The 24,983-nt window shown below is 40.7% G+C and overlaps 1 protein-coding gene across 3 annotated transcripts in view; it reads right to left on the bottom strand.

Moving 5' to 3' along the window:
* The window catches only part of ANK3 (ankyrin 3), a 350,688-nt gene that overhangs the window by 135,432 nt on the left and 190,273 nt on the right, over positions 1-24,983 (bottom strand). For all 3 annotated transcript variants that reach the window (XM_082764471.1, XM_082764470.1, XM_082764472.1), the window contains 4 exons: positions 6,484-6,585; positions 5,934-6,032; positions 5,449-5,547; positions 1,552-1,650 (listed from right to left, as the gene is read on the bottom strand). In XM_082764471.1, coding sequence (XP_082620597.1) covers positions 1,552-1,650; positions 5,449-5,547; positions 5,934-6,032; positions 6,484-6,585 — 399 coding nt within the window. The remainder of the gene's footprint in view (positions 1-1,551; positions 1,651-5,448; positions 5,548-5,933; positions 6,033-6,483; positions 6,586-24,983) is intronic.

Raw genomic sequence — 24,983 nt, 5'->3', positions numbered from 1 at the left:
TTAGCTATGTATTAATTGTTTAATAAGAAAGGCTTTTGAACTTAAATTGACAGAGATCAATAATTTTTATATTAAAGGTTTGACCAAGAGAAAATAATAAAGCACCTATAAGCAACTACCAGAAACAAGTAGGGCAATAAAGGCAACACTGCTTTGTAGTCTGTTAACTTCAAAGGAATTCTCCAGGGATAAAATTAGATCACGCTTTATCAGGCTGAGATGGAGAAAAGCTCAGCCTAGACTGACATATAAAAAGCTCATGGGTAAAAATACCTAAGAATCAGAAGCAAATACCTGTGCACAACTGTACAGCTCTATTTTCAGAAAATCATATACTGGCTAGGATATTTTCAGAAGTCAGAATCTACTGTAGGTCTCTGGGTGTCCAATGACTTCATTGTTTCTAAGAGAAATCAGTTTTCTGAAAGCTGTATTTTTCATTTAGTGTTTTACATTTAAAATACTTCATTTTATTATTTCTTGGCTTCCGTGTCTTTGAGCTTTTCCAGGAAGTATTCTCTGATGCACACCGCTAGTTTTAAGAAAAGATTAGTGATTTTGAAAACTTTATTTTGATCCATGATTCATTGCTATAATACTGTCTTCAAAAGAGAAGAAAGTTTCCATACATATATCAGTGTATAGTGATGCAATGAAGTGACTTTGCACTTTGTATTTTGCAAGAAGTGTGACCTTCTCAAATCAGCATTATTTCCTTTGTGATTTAAGTTCAGATGGAGCAGTTAGATGTCAGTAAAAGGTTAAAGCAAATACTGAAATACTTCTTTTTGTTTTTTAACCAGATTAAATTCAGTACATTTAGGTACTATTTAAGACTAAATTTAAAGACTATTAATATTTGATATTCTTATAATCACCGGTATTTTTTTTTTCCTTCCAAGTTGCCTTACTTGAGTTAGAATTACTTTTTAAATTAAGAAATATATATATATATTTTATTATTTTTTTTTTTTTTAGAAAGAAAGATCACAGAACACCCTTCAAGGACAAATCTTCTGTCATGCTGTCAGCTCGAAATTATCACTGCAAGACCAGACAGGATAATTGAATGCTGCAGAGAGGGTATCAACATGGTAATAAATACAGTTCAGAAAATACTCCAAGCGCTAAGTAACCCTGGGTTTTCACTGGTATCCCAGAGCTGGTTTCAAAGCATAGATGAACACTTCTTGCTTTATGATTGCCCCCTGCATCACTCAGTACTTTTAAGAAAAGTGTGGAGAATTTTTGTATCATGCACACAGCTTCCCTTTTTGAGTACATAACCTGAAATATTACCAGTAATGACTAAGAGCACATCTATTTTTAGAACTGTTTCTAGTTAGAGTCATTTTTTATTTTAGAAATGGCAAGAGAAGGTTTAAAAATCTTTAAAAGCCAGTAACTCGATATTCATCAGCACGCTTCACAAAGAGAATTTGTACTGCTCTTTGATTTTGTATTTAAAAGACAAGTTCAGTATCAGCTGGCAAGGATCACTGCTGAAGCACATTTTGGTTTGTTCATGAACTGTAAAACTCAAACTTTTACCTCTGTGGCAAGGCTTTGACTGGCACCATTGTCAAGAAGAAACTTAACAACCTCCAGGTGGTTTTCTTGGGCTGCCATATACAGTGGAGTGAAACCATTCTGAAATAGGAAAACAAGAGTGTAAACATTAACATTTTAAACATACCAAAAATCTGCCAAATTGGTAGATTAGCAGGAAAACAAGTAAATTGCATGCTCACATACAAGTTAGTGGCACGATCACTGCTGATTTAAGTGAAGATAGGAGAAGGGTAGTATTATTTTAAAAGACACAATGGAATGTAACAATAACAACTTAAAACATTCATATTATATCGACTGAACTGTTTTGCCCTGCTGAAACAACCAGAAACAATCCCCTTCTCCTCTGATTTATCATATCCAAACACTAGAGAAAGGCTGAAACACAGTTAAGGCAGGCAAAGACGGATTTTGAGTGACATGAAAACTTCTCATCCCAGACTGAAAGTGTCAATGCAGTAAACAGAATAAAACAAAGAAGTCAGGGGTGGTTAAAAACAACGGGTAAAACAGAAATGGTATTTCATCTGGCTTAAGTAACAGAGAAGGTCAGGAAGGGCTTCCGTATGACCGGGTTTGGCCAAGACAGTGTCAGCACTCTCAGGTCTGTACACGGCCAGGGCAGACATATTTCGGCAGGGTGAAAGGAGCACGGGGAGCAGCTCTTAGAGCTGCAACTCTTACAAAGGACACTGACCTAGCTTTTGCAGGAAACTAATAGAGCCAAACAGAGATGAGCCGTAATAACTCTGGCCATGTATTTGCATCAAAGCCATGAACATCCTGAATTCTGGAGAGATGAAGGCAAATTGTAGTCTAAGACTTGCAGCAGTGAATTATGTCTGAGTTATAGCAGCCACAGTAAAAACAGCTGAGAAGCATCTGACTGTCACAGCAATGGGGCAGAGCCGCATGGCACACAGCCAACCCAGAGCACGCAGGAGAGTGCAGGTGACCTGGGGCCAAGCACACAGGCTTCACTGGCAGCAGAAACAAATAGGAGGTCAGACAAAAAAGACAGTTGGAGAGGAAATGGCGTGAACTGGACATTTGATCCAAGAAGAATTTGACAATCACCGAGACACTGAGCAGCTGTGAAGCCACATGTTTACAAGGCTTACACAGCCTGCAAGGTCTGTGGCTGTTCCAGTATTTGAGTAATTTGGTGTCTATTTAGTAAAGCACCGCTACAAGCCTAAAGCAGGCACTGAAGTCCTTCCAGAGCCAAAGCAATGTGCTAATATACTCTCCAGAAACAAGGCCTAACAGTTTAGCTACTGTACAGTTAAAATTCTGTTTAATGAATACGAAAGAACCCAGAAAGTGCTTGCTGAGGGATCTAATACGCCACATTACAGGTTATTTTTATAGTGAACAGCAGTGTCTGGCATTTTTCCCTATCGTTTCATGGCACACTCAATATCTATTTACTAACTCAGCTGGAAACTAAGATTTTTTTTTATTTTTATTTTTAAGTTTTAAACATTTGCATTTAGAAAGCAAGCAGGAAATGCTTCCTAATTATTAGTTTTGGAAAATAATTAATAGGTGAAGTTTCTCAGAAACAAGTATTATTATAGCATCTGGAGGCAGAGCAGAACCTTTTCTCCTATGCTAAAGTTATTGTACAGTACTCATCATCTTTCCCCCCACACTGTGCTTTTTCATCCCTCTCAAAATAAGAGACTGAAATTTCCAGACAGCCAACAAGCCCTAAGAAGTGGTACCAAATCCAGACTTTTTTTTTTTTTTTTTTTTTTTTTTATAAGGACAGGAAGATTTGGTTAAAAAGACCTAACATTACTACTGCTAGCGCTATCGGGAAGGTAGAGCTGTTATCTTCAAGGGAAGACAAAACAAAGCCCAACTCACACAAAACAGGGTCAGCATCAAAAAGAAATAAACAACCAAAACCTCTGGGTGGTCTCTCTGTGGGTAAGCCAAACTCAAAAGAAAGTTATTACAAGCTTTAGAAAGGCTCAAGTGATGCAGAGCCACAGACAAAGCTGGTGCAGGGCATTTTGTTAACAGGGTGCTCCAGGGACAACAAGGATCTCCCCAGGAAGACTGATCTCAGGTGGAGTCACTCCCAGGTACTGGCATGGAATGGCCAATATACACATCTCTCAAGCAAAGACATCACTGGCCTTCAAATGGGGGAGAGAAATCTTTTATTCTCACGTGCTAGCAGAATTAGGGTAACGTGGGCAAACCTCAGGGGGTATGGACAATGCAGTTATGTAAGGTGTTTACAATCTCAAATTATTTTTAGTTTCAGGGCTGAATACACAAGTTCTGAGCCACAAGAGACAATCCTTTCATAGCCTTCCTACTTCAACAGGAAAACCACTGGAAACGTTTCTGTTTTGTTTTACTTCCTAAAAGTCACAATTTAAATTGAAACTGTTTTTGTTCTCTTCAAATTCTGTAGAGCCTGAAACCAAATATTACTGTATGTAGCTAGTATAAAGGAGTGAGAAAGTGGAACCAAGTAGTCCGTTTGCTTTGTCTGGGTGAGAGAAACATGAAATACAGATCACAAATAACTAACATTCCTGAAATACTCTCTCAAATTTTTGTTTGTGTTACTTGACAGACAATAAGAACGATTCTTTAAAATGTACTACACAACATTTTTAATGTTAATTTTAAAATTTCCTTTGTAAACAAATAGTGTCTATCATGCCTACATCTTTACATCTTTATAGTGCAGAATAATGGCAATACTGGGCCAGTTAAGGCCACCTCCTAATCTGATCCCCCTTCTCTGACACTGCCTGCCAGCCAGCCCCTGAGCAGTGAGAACAGAAACAGGGCAGGCACCCAAGGACACCTCCTGTGACAAAGCCACCCAGCTTCCAACTGGCTGAGGTTTATTCATGTTTTGAGCCAGCGTTTTCCTCTGTTTCATTCTGCTGCTTTGAACACCAACACTGTTTTCCCTCTTCAAATTTTCTATAATTGACCTAAATGTTCACTCAAAGGACTTCAACAAACTTAAAAGCTCTGCATATGCTTACAGCATCTCTTCATACACGGAAAGGGGAAGAGCTCAGTGAAGCCTGAGACGCTGGATTATGTGAAATGAGATCCCTCTCATTTGAGTAAATTCTCTTCCACTGTGGTTTTATCAGTATCTCGTCTGACTCTGTAACAATTAGCAGCTCTTGGGACACTGGAGGGCAGATCTAAGGCTGAAGGGTAAATGCTTTTCTGTGCTGCCTGTTACAGAACCACTTCAAGTATCCTGCAAACACCCCTGGACATGGCTGTGCTTTTTTCACCTCCAGCAGTGTGTCTGTGTGACACCCAGACAGCTTAAAATTAAGATATTATTTCTACGCTTTTTCTGCTGGTGAATTAGGTGGACAACTCAGAGCTAATCCCACCTTATGGCTGACATACCATGTGGGAAAAGACCTAAACACAATTTGGGATTTCACTGTGTCTGCAGGGGAAAACAAGACTTGATGTCCCCATAATGCTTCTCATAACTGACGACCTGGCGAGGGGTAGAGCAGAAGAGCAGAGAGCTGGAAGCATTTAAAGTTTTAATTGTATGTTGAGTTACAAGGTGGGAGTAAACTCAGCACTACACTGACTAAAATGTCTGGTTCAGTAATAAAACAGCAGCTGTGCGTTTAAACTTTGTCCTTGCACCTGTCATCGTTTATCTGCATTGTGTGGAACAGCCAGAAAAGGATGCTTCTTGATTTTTGCAAGTTTGTATTAATCTTACTGAATAGATCAAATATATTCAAGGACCAGCATTAATACTATGACTCTACCAAACAAACCTAACAACACTGTAAGGGGAGAAGAATTTTCATGTCAGCAATGTTTGTGATAGACCAAAACCCAGAAATATTACTTTACCTGAGACTGTGCATTGACATTGGCCCGATTTGTAACCAACACTTTGACTACTTCTGCTTGCCCAGCGAGGGATGCGATGTGCAATGCTGTGTTTCCTTTCTGAAATGAGAGACAGTCATATTTGAAAAGAGTACAAAACTTGAAAACATGACAATGCTTTCAAGAACATGGACCAGTCTAATATATACAGTATTTCTTTGGATAAAATACTCTTACTATTTCCAATGGCTAAGTTAATTCTAGAAGATACAGAAACCTACATATGGAGACCTAAACAGAAACGTACAATTTATTGAGTAAATCACATCCCTAATAATCTGTGACACCGACTATAATCTAAAATGTTTGTATAAGGATCCTTGAGACCGTTTCACTAGTGGGAAATGGGCAATTAGTGCTACAGTAATGTCTGTAATCAGTTGGCCAACACCTTGCACCCATGGCAGCAGCGTGACCAAGAGAACAATTAGACGGGCCTGACTAACCTTTGTCGCTGCATCTACGCTGGCACCTCGCTGTATCAGTTCAGAGACAACTTCTACATGTCCTTCTTTGGAAGCGAGATGGAGAGCATTCAACCCATTCTATTTAAAAATATAAGGGAAAAAAAGAAAATGAAACATAAAAGACTGAACCAAACAACACATCAGGAGATGAAAGATTACATCCCAGTGAGACGGCTGTTTCCAGAAACTATTCTTATGTGAACTTTACAACTAGATAGCAATGACAGAGTATGAACTAAGTCAGGACATGCTAGTTCTGGGATCTCAAGTTCCATATGATGTCCCATGACCTGATGTAAAACAAATGAAATGAAAGACAATGTTAAAGAGCACAACGTTCGGTAACTAGAATTGAAATGATGTCTTGGGAAGAGTTGTAAAAACAAAAGTTCACTTGGGTAAGATACGTAAACATGGCTCATCAAAAAACAAACATAAGTTATCGCTGACATGAAGCGCAAATATATAAACAGATGCGAGAAAGAGGGAGAGAGTATATCAAGCAAATTTCATGAAAATATTTTTCAACCTGATTAGAAATGTTGATGTCCACTCCACTTTTTAAGTAGTCAAGAGCCTTTTCCAAGTTGCCAGCTCGAGCAGCTCTCAAGTAACTTGCATTCGTGTCAGACTAGAAGAAAGAAGGAAAAAATCTGTTAGAAATTACAGTACCATAAAGAAGTATATTCCCTTGACAAAGAAGTTACTTACGACACAATGTATTGTGCACACATTTAACTAGACAGGGAAGGATTTCAAACTGAGTTATCAAATATGGGTCAAATCCTGCCCTCCTTGCTTATGCAAACTCCCTGTGGTGTAAACAGGCTTTCCACCTGACTAGGCAGCACCATGTTTGACTTCAGATATAAACGTCAATTATGCAGCACTGTCTAACACACAAGGCTAGTAGCCAGGGACACATCTGGTACTCAGCAAGGAAGACAAACATGGTGAGACTCAGGATAGGACTCCATGGAAACCATTCTGCTCTTTCCAACAGAGCTGCATCACCTTCAACATCCAAGCTGAACAGTCTGGACCAGTACTATGAGATCTTACATGACAGATTAAAAAGCAAAAGACTCTGTGTTGAAAGGCTGGACTACCTGAATGAAAACCATAACTCTATGAGTTAAGGCATGTTATAATCTAGTGACTTGATAATGTTTTATTTTCCCCATTCTCCCTCGCTTTATGGCACATTTTATTTACGATATTTGTCCACATTTCAGTGAAGCAATCAGAAATCCCTAGGTACAATGCCATCATCTCTTCACTGCATATTATTTTTTTTCAGATCTTCTTTTCAAGATGGCTTTCAAATTTGCTTTATTATGACCTCAGCTTAAATGTCGGGATGGCAGAAAGGATGGTTAAGTCATGAAAGAGATCACTGAAAAGTAAATCCCATCCCCAGAGGGTTTTAACAATGAGTTATGCAAATAACCACAAAGAACGGTTTAGATAATGCTGATCCTGCCTTAGAGCAAGTGGAATGAATGGTGTTAGCTTTCAAGAGGGACAAAATCATATAGTCTTTGATTTTATCTGTACCAGAGCTTCCCCTGCCATCTTGGGAAGTCAACGCATCTTTTTGTGCCTGAGAGGAACTGTCACGTTTTTTCTCAGCATCATTTCATCACAGGCTTCCCTCACTGCAGGTTTAAATGCTCTGAGATCCTGTAAGGTTCTAAAAGAATGCAGTGATTACCTTTAGCGGAACAAAATAAAGGCAATAACTGCTGAAATATAAAACATCCTGGCACCAATACTCAGTTACTTATCCAGCACTTAACTGATTTTTTATTCCCCGTTTTCTAGATTTGCTATAGACTTTTCTCCTCTCCTGTCAATGCAGCTGCTGCAAACTGGATGTTCTGTTCAAGCACTGCCTCCAAGTCCATCTGAAGTCACTTTCTCATGCAGGATGAAGCAATCCTGGGCATAATGACAGCAAAACAGCAAGCTGCATGAAGACGGCTTTCTGCTTGCACAGAGACAAGCTACAAGGCTCTTCCACTAGTACTTTCAATACAAGAAGCTCTCTCTTTCAAGGACAGGACCACTACTTACATACTCTTCATTTTCTTCTAAGTTCTGTCCACAAGGCATTATACTTTTGATGTTAAATCAAAAAGGTACAATCTTCTCTGCTCTTAATTTTTACTTTCCAAGCACACCATGCTGATCATTACAATTGAATACAAATCAATTTCTGTGATGTGCTTCCACCGAAACAGCCCTCAAATCCCCATGTTCAGTTAGGCTCTATCCAAAGCAAGGTGCTACGACAAGCTGCACAGTAAGAACTGTAAGCAATCTGGGGGAAAAATAGCTGCCTGGAGAGACCCAGGAGAACAATGGCATTTGGAAGATCATCCGAACTGTGCGATGCAGATTATTACAGGAGACAGGCCATTTTCTCAGTGCTTAGCAACAGCAGTCACTGGGGTAAAAAACAGGTCAGCACTTTATCAGCATTACCGAAGGTATGAGGAAGGGCTTAATAGACCAGGAGCCCTTTTTGTCACAGCGCAATGGCATGTCTGTTTGGCACAGTCAGCAGGTGGACGATAATTAACATCAGCTGTTTACAGCTGCTTCTGGGTGGGGAAGCAATGCACCAGACAAGCTTGCTATGAAAAATCAGTTCCAGGCAGTCATCTTAATTCCTGCCAGACAAGAAACATGCTGGTACTCAGAAACATTTGAAGCTTTCTATTTGCTCAAGCAAAATGGAGGGAAATGAAAAAAAAAAAAAAAAAAAAAGGGAGGAAGAGGGAATGATAAATGGCTAATATTCGCATTAATGGTAAACTGCTGTCTCACTGCAGAGAAACAGCAGTGCCCGTGTCTTTTAAGGACTTCTCCTGGAAGCACTTGTTCTATAAAGAGGGAGGACAAAGGTTAGGTCACACTCCCAGCGTGGGGATGTATAAAAATGTTTCAGATCAAGCCAGCTCAGGTGCTGCTAAGTGATGCACAAATCTATTCCTGAAAGCCCTCAAGCCAAGAGAAGGCCTCCCTTTGCCAGTCACCCCTGAGAACTCACTTGTTTTCCCCAAATTACCAGCAACAGCCGTGCCAGCAGCGGCCAGGTGAGGCAGGTTGGGGGCTCAGAGCCACCCTCACCAGCTCTCACTGTGCAAACCAGGCGAAACAGTGCAGACGTGCAGAGGCACTGCAGTAAGAACCTGGAAGCACCCAGAGAAATTGCCACTCAGAACACATTGGGGATAACAAAAACTCTCCTACACCTCAGCTGGAATGAGCTGGCAATCCCAGCTTCCACACTAATGGCTTCCAGTTGCTTGAACGTGATGGAGCTCGAGTGAAACTGCACGAGCTGCCTTCACAGCCAGGGTGTAACACATCCCTACGTACTGAGAAAGGCAATAGCGGTGCTGTTCTAGCTACAAGTGCAGAGCACAGCACTGTATGGGCTGCTGCAGGGCAAGTTAACTCCATCCCAGCCAGACCCAGTACACTAACCTTGGCCAAAGCTCCCAAGTCCTCAGACTGAGTTAAAATTCACCCTTTCTAGGGCACCAAGCACAGAAATTTTGAGGGGACAACAAATTGGGGTTGTACAGTTGTGCAGAAAGTTTATCAGGGCTTCTGGGATTCTCTCCATCCATTATGGTCTCTGCCATAAGCAGAAACACACGGTAACATCAGACAGAAAAGTGAGCCAGCATCTTTGGAAACCAAAATCAATTCAAGCCTCTCTAAAAGCAGCATTGCCGGCTTCCAGCTTCCCACTGACTAAGGCATTATTTCAGACCTACTCCAACGGAGACGAGTCTTACAAGCTTTTTCTATCTTATAAAATGACTTGAATACCCTTGTTTTTAAGGCTTTCCATTTCCAAAAACCAGGAGGACTAACAAACCATATGCAACTTTTACAAAAGCTAAGCACAAAGGTCAATCACCTCCCTTCCCAATTAAATAAGCGAATGCACAAAACCAGTTTTAACAACAAGGAAAATACTGTTCGGTGACTGCAATCAAGAACTCATGGGGACAAGCTCCACAGCACCTGGAACAACCTTCCAAAGATGACAAAAAGATTTGGCATTCCAGAATCACAGGCAGCAGCCAACCTCCCACCTGAACAAGGAGCGTGAAATCAGAAGATGAAATTCCTCTTAAGGACGGCTTACCCCGCAGTGCTAATGGCGCTCTCCTACCTTCTATGATTTGCGTGCTGAGTGCGGTATTACAATAACATGGTTTAAGATCCTAATATGCTCCAAGTCTGGGGACTTCCAAGTGGTATCTACTGTTGCTTGTGGACAGGAGAAACTTATTTTACAGTTTACAGTCACTTCTCAGTTTTATATTCCACTGTCATTTCAACTAGACCCACTGACCTTCCAAAATAGAGCCATATACAGGAAAGTTTCAAATAAAACAAGATGCAAGACCACCACAATAAATCAGCTACCACTGACATTCTTCTCAATGTAGAAGTCAATCCAAATCCATTTAAATCCCATCCTTCCCCAAACCTGGGGCAAATAAGCCCATCCTAGAAAATGGCAGTGAGACCAGTAGATGTGAACTTTGCTTGTCTGAACTGTTTGCTTATTATAGGTGATCAGAAATCATCCATCTGGATTTCCAATGAAAAAAAAAAAAACATTTTAACACAAAATCTATGTCTAGTATTATCATAGTATTTTTATTTTGCACTGGGACAGTAAGAAAATACATGCACTAGACTTCTGAGTCATCCTGCGTTGAACTACTTTATTCAATAAAAGGGCACCAGTGTATTTTGACAGTCCACAGCTGAACTGCAGAGCTGCTACGTACAGTTCAGGTGCCTCACGTGCCTGTTCTGCCCCTGTGGCAGTAGGGCTCACATGGCATTTGGGAGTTTCAAGTCGCAGGGATACTGCAGTGAGTCGTGGGGATACAGTTCAACAGTGAGAACCAGTCGAAAGAGGTGAACAAGGGTACGAGGCAATATTCACACCTCTGGGCCTAAAATTTTCTCAACTTTACATTTCTGTTTTAAGCCTAAATTCGATATTTAAAATTCTTTTCTTTCCCAAATACTCCAACGAAATGGAGAGGTGCCGTTTCCTATTGGCACTTTTTTGCTTAAGACAGAGACTCTTGGAGTCCCTGACAGAGCCTGTAATTGCCACTGTATGGCACAGGCAGGAACAGAATCAGAGCTGAGGCTCAAATCACTGAAGGATGTTAGAGTCCAAATAAGTTTAACAATAATGTTAGTAATTATTTATCCAGATTGTCATCATGCCTGGGAGCCCATGTAAAAGGCTGGTCAAGGACCTGTTACGTTAAATGCACTGAATAATGCAGTAAGGAACAAAGGAGGTTTACACATGGGACAGTCAGGCAGGTGAGTGCTCCCTGGTGGGCCACTGCTCTTTCACAGCCACCTCCACATCCCACCCTAGCCGGTGTCTGAAAGACAAGCTGCCTACAGACAGCACATCGACAGGGCATTTCCTTAACGGACCTAAAAAAAACAACTCCATTCTTAATTATTCAAACCTCAATATTCCCAAGAGGCATCCTGTATGCTAGCAGTCTATTCAGACCCCCCACTTCCCTTTTTTTTTTTGGTAGTCAATCCCAATATGAAATGAAGATGAGAATTGGCTTGTGATTCTCCACAGTCTTGACAAATACCAAGAGAACAACAGGCATGGGAAATACATCAAAACCCCCTGAACCTCAGATGTTCTTACACTCAGCCACAAAGATTGCAGCCCTTCTTCTTGTGCATTCGGCACAGGCTTTATCCCCTAAAGCCTTTCACTGCTCTCTGTTGTGCTCCCTATGGATGCTGCCTTTTCATTCTCTACATCCAGACCCAAATTATTATCACTGTTCTTACAGTTGTTTTCATTCCTGGAGACGCACACCTCAGATTCTGTGCACAGCATTTAGTTGTGGAGTGGCAGACAGTATTTCATGAATAGTGGATATATGAGAGTACCAACACTGATGTGTGCATAACAACAAGTATTTTCTTCATAGATGTTAAGACTTGTTTCTTCCCCACTGTACTTTCTGGAAGAAAAAGGAACCATTTCTGGTTTTAAGAAATGCATAAATGCAGACTGACTGATGAACAGAGCGCTTATGCAATGCACACTTTTTTTTTTTTTTTTTTTTTTTTAATTTTGTGTCTTTCCCTTCCATGTCCTACAGTGCAACTCAACTCTCTAACACAAAGCATGATGACGAACGCGCAGGCTGCCTGCAGCCCTGAGGAGGTTTCCCAGTCTGGAGCTCATTTTAACAACATTCATCCCAGGGATGTCCGTGGAAAGGGCTGAGGCTGGATGAGCAGTACTGGTAACAGTGCTCCATTTCCCAGCCCTTCTTTCCCCTACAGCTCTCTAGTTGCTGTGACATCCAAGGGTAAGACCTGAGACCATTGCCCTCATTGCCCTGTTTTGAAGAAAAGCTATATAAGTAAGTTAAAAACACTCTTGTTACAGGAAAGAGGAATTCTTAAGTCAGTCGGATACTACCTTAAGCCTCCATTTTAAAAAAGAAAATGCTGATGCTGACTCACACCAGCGAATACATATTCAGTATCTTTTTCTGCAAGTGCTCACAGTGAAGTAAGAGGGTATTTATCATGAGTAAAGACAAAATCTGTTAGCAAATATCACACTGACTGTCAGCCCAGGTTTTGGCCTGGCTTTTCCATGGGAATAGAGAGGGTCCCTCCAGAAAACTGAGAGCTTATGTATTATTTAGCAGACCCCTACGGTGTAAAGCCATTATCTTCAACATGCACAGCCCCTCTCCCATACTGACAGTATTTTTATTATGGCTCATCCCTTTTGCCTTTGTGTTCTGCTTACAGTGACTTCTTTTTCAGATTAAAAATCCGGTCTTTTTTTTTTTTTTTTTTTGCATTGAGAGCAGGGTTTTGTTTTTCACTCCATCTTTAACAGTAGCTGTTGTAAAGGGAAACCCCCAGCAGGTTCCCATTGTGCTGGAGCAGGATGCATTCTGGCTTGAGTCCCAACAAAAAGATGCTAACCATGCCTAACATTTGTTGCGGGGGGAGGCAGTGACCTCATTTTAAGTGATGAACTTACGTTACTTCCATTTGGAAACGTGCTCAGTAAAATTAGTCTTGCAGGAGCATGAGATGACCTGAGAAAACAGCTGATAGCATGCGTGCTTATTTTGGTAAGGGTGGGCTTTCTGCAACTGAGAGATTTTTTCTTTGGTGCAAGGCCCAACTCTGACAGGTAAGAAGCACTACACTGGAAACTGGAGGTCCTCAGCATTTCCTACATTTTGCTCCTATGTTAATTTAGGAATTTTCCTCCAGGCAAACGTCTTACATTCACTTGGTAAGGGATAAAATTTTATTTCAATTAAATCATACCGGCCTGTTAACAGCAATAACTGAACCAAGTGAACTAAGCTGGCCATATGATTTTCTAGGGGAGATTCTTCATCCATTCACCCTCCTACCGTCTAACTAAATCTGCATTAGAAAATGTCACTTGCCTCTTCTTCATTAGAACAGGGGCTGGTTGGATGGGATGCATGACAAAGTGTTCTCTGTGCAAACAACTATGGCTGTACTCATGCTTTACATACCACACCGCAGTGTTTTCTTCTGATAAGAATGTGACAGCCTGGGGCCAACTGCTATCTGCAGTTCTGCTGTTAATTATCCTTCAGAGATGCTCTTGGGATCACAGCCCTAAAAACAACCACAGGGCAAGAGGAAAAGCTCCATTCCCACTGCCTGAAAATTCAAAGGATACATCCTTTGGCTAGGGAATGCCAGCTATTTTAAATATGATTGTAGAATTATAAATGATTTAATTACTGGTCAAAAAACCAAAATCCCTCCACTTGTTTAGCCTATCATGGAATTTAATCGTCAGTTTTTTTGGTCATATTATTGTACTGTGCATGATAAACTAGCCAAAATATTATACTATCTACTATGTCCCCATAACTTGTCCTATTTGAACTATGTAACTGTGATCCAATTTCCACAAGTTTAAAAAAAATACACTGGTTTCAGGCTGTGTGAAATCCCTCTTCTTGCTCGTACCTGTGGAGACTAAAGTACCTCATATTTCTGCAGCAATTGCACCTGAATCCACAATCAACAGTACTTGCAAGGGCTCTATCCCTTTGCAGTAGTCAATCTAATATGTTTGCAGAGAAAAAAATAATTACAAGAAAAATCACACATTTAATCAGTCCAAGCAGTTTTCAGGATGCATGTTAGATTCTGCTCCTCCTTTCTAGACATCTTAGACCAAAACAGGAAAAAAACAACGCAAACAAAGAAGTTTCTTTCCTCATTGGACCACAAGACAAGGTAAGGCTAACACGCAGATTCAGCATGGATCTTTTTGAAGATCATTTACAAAACCCTAGCTGTCTCAGCAAAATGCTGAACCTGTGCTCAATGTTACAGCCGAAAATGAGCCACCTGTATTTGAGCAGAAGATGGCTGAAAAGGACCCAGACCCAGAGATATTCAAGCTGGGGCACACAGGAACATTTCACACCTCCCAGTGCAAGCGGTGTTTATGACTGCCTTTAACAGTATCAGGAGGCCTGGGGTGAGCTGTTTGCATGCAATGCCAAACATCTCCTGTGAAGCTGTGACGCCTCTCCTACTGTACAAGTTGCCTGGACTTTACGCATGCGATCTTCTCCAGTGGACAATAAATCTAGCCATTCATGAGAACTGTGATGCAACTAATCCTGCCCTGGGTGTCTTTAAATGCCTGAATGACTGCTTCCTGAGGGAACTCAAACACAGACTGGAAATGGAAAGCAGCTGTTACCCTTCCTGTTTCTACAAAGAGTGAAGGTGTGTGATTTCCAAGGCACAAAAGACGTTCACAGAGTTAGATGGGAAACCCTTGCTGAACATCCACGTTACATGGATGTTATGTTCAACATGTTTATACATGCTGAAAATCCCCCTAAAGCTGCTATTTCCATCCATATTAGTTACTTGTCACCACAGATATTCAACAAATACAGAACAATTTAACTGGAATTCTAATTAATGTCTGACAACCCCACAAAAAGCACCTGAAATGACATCAAAGCAATCCCCCAGGGCCAATGTTCAGACAGGAGGCAAGGGTCTAGGCAACTTGGAATCCTCTTTGCCAGCTTGCATTGATGAGGTTTTCAGACTCTGAAAACACAGTTTTGATGTGTCAGCTCCCCCTGAAGAATTTATGAAAACATTTACAAGTATGAATGTGTTAAATTAGTGACACCAAAAGCAAGGTCCTCATTTTTCTGGACTACAAATTGACATACATCTGCACAACTACACAGCCTGAGTATGCATGAATAAACAATAAATCATGAAAATTATTTTCTTTTAATGGGAAAACATCATCCCTTTAGTACTGACTTTTGAGCTATGAGACCACCCTGGGTGAAATACAAACCTGAACAACAAGGTAAATTGGGACACACCGTTGAAGATCATAAAAGCAGAGAAATCACTGGTTTTACCAGTGAGTCCATGTACCATGTTAGGTGGTACTCAACTCAAATATATTACCAATGAAAAGCATCCAGTATAGTTTAGGACAAAAATATTTCAGCATCTAAAATTCAAAATTCGTTCTCTGGTCTGACAGCCTCAGCTTCTTCAAGTTTGTTTCAAACTCTGGGGAAGCAACTCCTAAGTCTGTAATGACTCATCTTTTACTCTCTGAAGTTTTACTTTCATGCACTTTTAAGTATGAAGTAAATCACTGACTTTCCTAACTGCTTTTGCAGTCACAAAGAGCTAGAGAAAGGCTGGATACGCTCAGAGGGTTTCTTCTTATGTTTATATTCACCACAAGATAACAACTCTCTTATATCTCAAGGCAGATGAGATGCCATTGATCTACTCCCTGCTATTTTTCTCTCAGAAACTGGGTACACACTGAGCATGGAGGTAATTTCAGCATATCTCAGGCTCAAATTTAAAGCCATTGCTGTGCCAAAATCGCATAGTTCAGACCACTGAATGAAGGCAGGAATTATGACCATTGGTCCACCTCCTGTTATCACCTGTGTACCTAGTTTAGAATCAGGATCCAGAAAGGAGAGGAAAAAAATAAACAACCCTCTTTAAAACATTTTAAAAGTATACTTACTTGCAATTTCAGATACGTCCCCTCTGAAGTTAATGGTAGAAATAATGGTAGAGCATAAGCCTAAATCAGATAATATTGCTGACTTTAGGGAGGGAGATTTTATTTGCTCAAAGTGAGCTCTCTGCAAGACTACTAAGTAAACATGCTTCAATCAGACATGGTTAAGTGAAATTTACTGGTGATAAAGTAGAGTGAACTGCATGTCAGCGCTTAATACAACTTTTCTGTAAATAAAGTGCAGGAAATAAGCTATATGGACAGGCTACTGAACTTCTTTTAAACAAACTAAGAGCTTTTACTACAGTGAAGCTGGAATTTTCCCACTCTGTTTCTGCTTTTCCATTTTATACCCTCATTCAAACCAAAATTATTCTGCCTTGGAAGTTTGATTATTATTAAATCAAAAGATTGTTTGAGGATAACTGGTCAAGCTATTTCTGAAGTGGCAATAATATATGCACCAACACACCCATTTACACTACAAGTATCACAAATCCCACATGCAATTAAAGTGTGCCCTTTTGTGGGTTTAAGAGGCGTTTGAATGGCTAGTTGTAGAGCTATCTATTATAGTTTAAAACCTTTGACACTTTTCACTCAGCATCCTTACAGTATTCACAAACCTCTACCAGTTTGTGCCAACCATACAGGTTTCCTAGCAGGGATTATAACCTCTGACAGAAGCAAAGAGGATCTTCCAATGTGCACGCCTGCATACTTTGCTTTTCTGGCTGTAAAAGCCCATGTGGCTCATGTGACAGATGCACAATCCAAGGGGTCAGTCAGAATCACCAAAGAGCTTCCAGGTACTAAGATGACTCCCAGGGCAAGATTTGCAACACAACACAACCTGATAACAGTCAGTTCTGCAGGGCTGGTTAGAGGCATCACATGAGCTTTGTAACAGCATTTGACTTCAGCAGAGCTTAGAACATTTACAGAACAATCTGTCCCGGCCTCTTTGTGTAGACCTGCTGTGAAATATATATGGCCTGGTACAAGGAGAAGCTATCAATGGAACCAATAAACCAACAGATTCAAACACTCCCCAGAGCCAGAGGCCGGCTGAGATACCTGTGGTTGTTCAGGAGGAAAACCTGGCTAGCGCTTCCCAAACTCATGAGGACATTTGTAGACGGGACAGGTAACAGCTCTTAAACGTAGGCGCTGAGCAGCCTGCCAGGAGACAAGTTTATGCTCAGGCCAAAGACACCTGAGTCCGATTAGAGGACAGCACCAGTGGGTACTCTGGGTGGTGTTGTCTTGGCCATGCTGTTCTATGGGAGCTGAATTTCCCCACCAAACACAACCTGTTTTTATCATGTTTTGGTGGGATTCTGCTGTCATGGATATGAGCCAGTAACTCCAGACCCATTCGAATCCACCCCGCTGCTATCAACCACAAAGGCCCGGCAGAGCAAGCCACAGCAGGAATTATGCAGGGTGCTTGCCTGCTGCACACAGAGGAAACAGTACGTTGTGCTCCTCACTCCACATGTTCCAGATTTGAGAATTATTGCAGATACCAATGGGTAAATTGCTTTTCCCAGCCTAAGCACTAAAATCAGCAAGCAAAAACTACAAATCACACAGCCCTTCGATTGTTATCAGCAGTTTTAACCTACAATCAAGCACTGCCTCTAAACACACAGCTCTGTTTTGGAAAAGGAGCCTGACCCACCAGCGGGGCAACAGCTGCTTTGTCTGTGTGGAGGAGCGCAGAGGCTAGCACAACCAGGCTCTGTCCAGGGTCAGGGTTTACAGGTACCAACAGGATGAAGCCAGGGAGTAACACCGAGAACAGTCTGAGCTCTACAGGTATTTTGAGGTGATCAGAGAGGGGAAGAGAACATAACATTGCTTGGTTTTATTCTTCAAGTGAGAAAAAGGTGACTAAATACACAGACAAATCACTGCAAAGTAAAGGGTGCCATTTTTGCATGGCCCCTTTGCAGCTGCAGAACTGAACCAGTATTATTCTGCCTTTCAAAGCCACTATGCACCAGAGGTTTAGAGTCTTTTTGAAGATCTCTGCTAATTTGAACATCAAGGGAGGTGCTTCAGCTTTTTTTTTTTTTTTTTTTTTTTTTTTTTTTGGACAAAAATAAAAATAACAGAACTATTTGAACATTTTACTTCTCAATAACCAGACTCCATAGTTTATTATCATGTGAAAACAACCACTGTTTCTTACCATGATCATGAAGTACATTTGAAAACTATCACTGTTTAATCAAATAAAATAATTGCATTTCCCTAATGAATTAACACTTTCCAGGATGGGTTAAAAACTTGACCTTTAGTATTTTAATAAGCACAGAGTTAGAATTAGTTTTTATTTCTATCATTAAAGTGCAGACCAGTTTATTGTATGATTATAGAAATAAGCTATGGCCAACAATACTACCTAGCAGCTCTATACAGTAATTTTTCCTAGGATTTGATGATAAAATAAGCCATTTATAGACAATGTTAAAGATAGCACTTCTGAATAGAAAATCTACAGGATAAACACAGAGTGAAGTAGACCTTGTTTCTTGTTTCTCCTTTATGCCTAACACACACACAGCTACCTACAGGAGATTTAGATGCCCATGGAATGAGAAGCAGAATTTACCATAAGCAATGCCAGCAAGAGAAAACTTCCAAACGCAGTATATACTGTACCCCTTCTCCATAGCTCAACTCCATGTCAAGTAGCTACTACAGCCTCAATAAACAAGCAGTGCACACACTAACAGAACTCCCAGTCTCTAGGCGCCTCGTAACAAAGCCCCGAGAAGCAAGAGCAAACACCGCCCTGCTGCAGCGCAGCCGGCCGACCCGCACGCTGCCGGCCCCTGGCTTGGCGGCAGCGAGGTTTCCATTTCAGCCTACTCTCCAAGCTGTGGCACACAAACTTGTAGGGCTTCACGGAGTGCTGGACTGCTCGGGCTCATGTAAAGCATCAGCAAAGATGTTTATCACCCAGAAGATTATTATTATTGTGCCAAGAGACAGAGGAAAGGATTCAACAAAGTATCATAAAAACAAACAAACAAACAAACAAACACAACAGAATATAACAAAACTTTCTCTATAAGAAATCGCTTCACAAAGAAAAATTCAAGAATAAATGTTTTCAGTTTTGAAATTCCTAGTGGAAACGAATTTACAAACAAGGAGAGTATCACCAGGAAACAACCAGCATTTCCAAGACGGTTTTTATCAGGGAGCAACAACCCAGTCCTGTGTTGACAGGAGGTAAACCAAACCATACGTATTTAAGAGGACTCACTAGGGTATTTTTTCAGAGCACAAAGATATTGCTGATGTGGAAATCAGCTAGTAAACTGCTGGGCGCTATCGTAAGTAACATTTCCAGCTACAGAAAATACTGTCATTAATTGAAGTTTCCAGAAAGCTCGGCACTCATCAGTACTAATGACAGGATCCCACAGCTTCCTGGGAACCTCTATTTTAACTCTGCAGTAAAGCCACATGAAGCGTAATTGTTCTAACCTTGTGTTTTTTAGCTGCTGTGAATAACTCAAGCTATTGAAGACCTTCAGAGGCTATGTCCCAGGGTACAGGGATGCCGTTTCACAGCAGCTTCCTCACATGAGGAATTTTTACAGCACACAGGGAGCACCTTGGAGGTCAGCGGGGCTACCCTAAAGAGTAAGAGCGATAGGGTCCCTCCTTGCAGGAGGCTACCAGCGTAGTAGAGTAACAGGCTACATTTCAGTTGAATTGCCCTATGAATTATCACTGAAACAGATGTTTTATAAAATGCACCTTAAAAATATAGTATTTTTTTTTCAAAATATGCAGGATTGGCTAAAACATTTCAGTGAAGAAAACTGTTACGCACACACAGGTTACTTAAGGCCCCAATGACAGAACAAAACATTACGAAATGTTTCTGCAATTTTAACACGTCTTCTACAGAGTGCCCTGAACAGAATGCAATTATTCAGAAGGAGAGAACAAATACTTCCATATACCATTTGACTGCTGCCGCAGCCTACGCTGTAACCCAAACGTCAGAACACAAAATACACAAGCTGAAACATACCTCTTCCTACATCCACTTTTGTTCCATACAGTTAAAGACTTAAAGCACTCATCTAAGAAACTCAATATGCAGATTTCACTCTTAATGCAGACTCTACAAATGCTTACTTGTTCTGGAAAGCATTCTCCCTCTTCCACTGCCATTTTCTGTGGCCAGATATGAAACTTGATGACTCAATTAGTTAACACTTTGGACACTGCATCATTGTTAAAAATAGCAGCCTCAGGAAGTACTTTTTTTTTTCTTTTTCTTTTTTCTTTTTTTTTTTTTTTTTTTAAATAAAGAACTAAGCACAGTCACTTGTTAGACTTCCCCTGGCTATTTAAATGGCAAAGGACAAGTGATTGTAAGACTATTAAGTTAGTAACAGAGCATGTCCCAGGATTCCTGGCTCGCTTACCATATTTGCAGCCTCCAATCATTCCCCGTGCATGCAATCATGATCTGTGGAATACCCAAAATAGCTGCAGCATCAGCTGATCAGAAAACCACCGCTGCTTGGAATCACTCGTGAAAAAAGCTTTTGTCATTCTGCTTATCAGCTGTTTCTAATGCAGACTACTTTGAACTATTTCTAAAGGAAACAATAACATCATTTTACACTCTGTGTGTTTTGAATACCACATATGCCTGCCTCCTCCTCCATGGTAATTTTATATTTATTCAGATTTTCTGATGACTAATTATTATAGATTTAAGTTGTTGGTTCTAGAGGCTATTTTCCTGAACTAAAGGGCTGGTCTCTATATACTTCAAGTTCCAAAATTACAGAAATAAAAAGCATTATCAAGAGCAAATTTATTTTTTTTCCTCCAGAGGGAAGGAAAGCCTGAGAAAAATTCACAATTTCAGTATAAAGATTTCTTCCTTTACAGTGAAAACTATTGCCAACAGTAGGAATTTTCTTGCATGCTCTCCTACAGTAACTGTTGTTAGGAGTGGCTACAAAGAATGTCCACCTTCTGAGAAAGGGATTACTGACATCCCTTCATTTCTCCACAGGCACCTGCACAGCACACATCGCACTGCTTGGATCACATCCTGCTCCCCCTTACACAGGCTGTACCCTGATAGACTCCAGTACAGCAGAACAAGGGGCAAGATGATGAAAAATGATCTAGCTGTAATATTTGCGTCTGATCAGGTATGTCCAATGCCTCAGCCAAAAATACAAGAATAATCTCTTTAAAGTTTTTGAGAATAATTTCATATTTCAAGAAACATTTCTCCATGTCTTCATCAACTAGAATCCACACATAGGGCACCAGCTCTGTGCCCCTGGGTTACAATGCCGAACTTGTTGCTTCCAAGCGCTACCTAGGTAGGTAAAAAACAATTGAGGCCCCAACGTATCACTATTAAGTAACGTAGGCCACACGCTCTGGTGATCAGGCTTTACATTACTTCATTATATCAATGATGATGCACTCTAATTATTACCGACTGCACTCTGCTTCTGCACATTTTTGCTTATGGCAGTTCAGTATTTGTGACTAAGACCCACTTCTGCCACCGACTAAACCCAGAGAAGTTAACAGCTGTCCGCAGGGGTGGAAGAGCCTTCAATTAAGTACAAGACGATGACCAAGTCGGTTTGAATGACTTTACCTCTCTGACACATCTGTGGCCGAGCTCCCTGTAGCAGAGATTTCAGTTTCAAAGAGAGATTTCAGCCACCTCGGCCACGGTGTCACAGGGAGCTGCCACAATACAGTGTCCTGAAATATCCAACTTTTAAAACTGAATTCTGATTTGGTGTTAAATACCAAAAGGAAACACCACAGTTCTGGAAACCAAGAGCACAGGGTTAGTAACTTGTTGCCAAATTCTTGTTTCTAACTGAAGAGTGGATGGCTTTGAATTAAAAAAAAAAAAAAAAAAAAAAAAAAAACAGGTGCCTAAGTACCTTTCTTCTGCCTTTAAAAATTTGCTTGAGAACAGGAAGAAAGAAAATATGATTTTTGGAATGGGATCCAAAGGAATCACATGAAATGTTAAACCTGCTGAACAGTTCTTTTTGTCAATAAAAACATTAAGTTGGACAGCTTTATGGAAACTTGCACAAGCTCGCCCAACAGACAAGGCCCGCTGGGTGTCGTAACTGCTGGCAAAGAACTGGCAACCCGACAGCTCTCCTGAAGCTACAGCACCACTTGCTTGGAAAGGAGCAACAAAGCTTTTGCAGAAAAGGATTCAACGCAGTCTCTTTATGCACCTGCTTCACCAACAACCTGTGCCATTTGCTCCCAAGGGGTGGCCCTGGTGCTGCACATGGCGCCAGTGGGGCCCAGGCATCAGGCTGCTCCCTCCAGCAGCCCCTCCAGGAGGGCTGTCCCATGCCTGCTGCATCTGCCAGAGCTGCTTTGTTTTTGTAGTCGCTGGCTCTTGGTTCTTCAGCTTCACCTTGGTCTGACGAGACCGGTAGATGGCCGCTGCCTATTAACCTCCACAAACTCATCCGGGGTCAGGCTGTGACATTCCCACAAGAGAAGATACCTAATTCTCCCTCCATTAATTTTAAAAGGGCAATCATCAGATTTACAAAGGAAAAGTGCAAAGAAAAACTGAAATCTGACAGCACCAAAAAGTCATCTGAGCACACTCCCATCCATCAATTCAGCTCTGACAGCTCATGTCGTAAATCATACTGACACTGTATTTTTTTAACCTTGCGGATCCATTTTACAGAATTCAGGATGGGTTCTCACATGCATGCTATTAACATGGGGTAATAAAGCAAAGGCTCGATACTAATATCAAAATCAATTTGTTATAGACATCAGAAAAAAAAAAAATCAGGATCCTTTTGTTACTTTGCATCCTAAATTACACGAACTGCAAATTCCTGTAGTCATTCTCAGCTTGGGAAAGAGACAGAGCCTTGCACACAGAATCACGTAACGAGTAGATAAGCAAGGAAAATAAATATCTCAATCTCCTCCCCTCTTTGAAAAAGATCTACTAACAAAAACCCTTTACAATCTCAGTAAAATGGCAGATTTGGTACAGATGGAGGGTTCTTTTAAACAGAATAGTGGAAATGTCCCTTTACATTATCAGTACTCTGCTCCCAAACCAGATGGAGTGCTTATGATTACTGGCTTGGAAGCAACTTACAAACAAAGCAACACATGGCAGAATTCAGCAGAAAGAAAAACACGGTTTGACATGAGATACAGACAATATAAATATCTTCCCAAGAATGGGAAAGACAAGCTGAAATAGTTTAAAACAATCTGGAACTACTGATCCAGATTTTGCAAGAAGAAATAGTGGGTGTGGTCCCACCCACCCCTCCCCCAAACTGATTTTTCCAACAATTCTGAAAGGTGAAGGTATAACCAAAGCCCACCAGAGCAGCGGACTTACAGTTCTGTGGCATTCTGGGCACCCCTTCCAGAGAACAAACAGCATCATTACAGATGTGTTTATGCAACTTATACCTAAAAGGAGTCCTCAGTTGTAGAGGCTTCATACATGACAGAAGCCAGTGTTAGTATCCAAAATATAGAATATAATCATCTAAAAACTTCTAACTGCTAAAATTTAGCTGCTGAGACTTTATAACGGGAGTTCAATTGCAGCTATTACGCAGCGACCAGATATGCAGGTGGGACCCACAAGCTGTGGCTTCACATGCCAGGCCAGAAAAGATGCTTACTTCAATGAACAAGAGGGGAACAATGAACCTCATCAGACAGACACCCCCTTTTCTGGACCCCAGGTCAAACACATTACATTGTTAACCCCTGCAGAGAGCTACCAAGCTTCTACAAAGCTACTACCCTGAAAAAGCACATTTACTCATTATCCTTTATTTATTAGAATTACGGATACTGAGAACTTACAGCCATAGCAAAATAAATAAATCCTTTCCTGGTTAAAAAATACCAAAACAATCACCATCATTTGTGTATGTGACCTTTTCTTTTTTCTATCTGCCCAGTCAACCACCATCCATCATGAAAATATTATGTTTGCTATACTACCATTCAAATGCTGCCAGCTCAGTTCATCTATTAGAAGGTGTTCACAGAATTAGAAATCTATAGTCAGAAGCTTACTATAAGAATTGAATATACTTGATAAAATAAGGACAGAGAAACAATCCTCCCAATGTTATGTTGAGGTCACAGGACAACATGAAGATACTCTCTTTTTTATTTTCCCCAAAGAATCTTATTTGTGCTGTTATCTATTGCTTGAAGAGAAAGAAACTACAAAAATCTGTAAATCTTTATTTTTTCTTCTTTGATGAAAATACTTATCTGACATCACCCCAAATGATCTGCAGAATCTTTTAATTCTGCTCTGCAGAAATAAAAAGAAAATCCTGTAACTTCTGCCACAATATTTAAAATTTCTCTTTAGCAGCTTTATAAATGATTGAAGAGAAAGCCTGTGGTCTCATCCTATTCTTCCTCAAGAGCAGCTAAGATCAAAACTCAAAGACTGAAATGGGATCATTTTAAAGGATAGCCTCAAGTAATTTCGTAAGTCTCCACCACATACTTCGAAACAGCATGCCTCTAAGCCAGCCCTGCTGTGACCTGTGAAATTCAGCATGTTACAGATATTCCAAATGCCCATGAAAGACACACACTGAAGTGCTGCAATGTTTACTCTTTCGAGACCTGTAACAGCTCCTGTTACTTCACCATCAGTGCATCACCTCCACGATACATCCAGCAGGGCAAGGAGCTCTCAGGATTATGGACTAAATAAGTGATACACGTAGACTATGAGTGGTATGCCTGAGGAGTGTGAACTGCTATCTACAAAACCACTTCAAATTCCATTTCTTAACCCTGTATTG

The sequence above is a fragment of the Aythya marila genome (assembly GCF_965140915.1).
Source record: "Aythya marila genome assembly, chromosome: 7".
NCBI classification, from domain to species: Eukaryota; Metazoa; Chordata; class Aves; order Anseriformes; family Anatidae; genus Aythya; species Aythya marila.
This window is presented reverse-complemented; position numbering and strand designations above follow the sequence as displayed.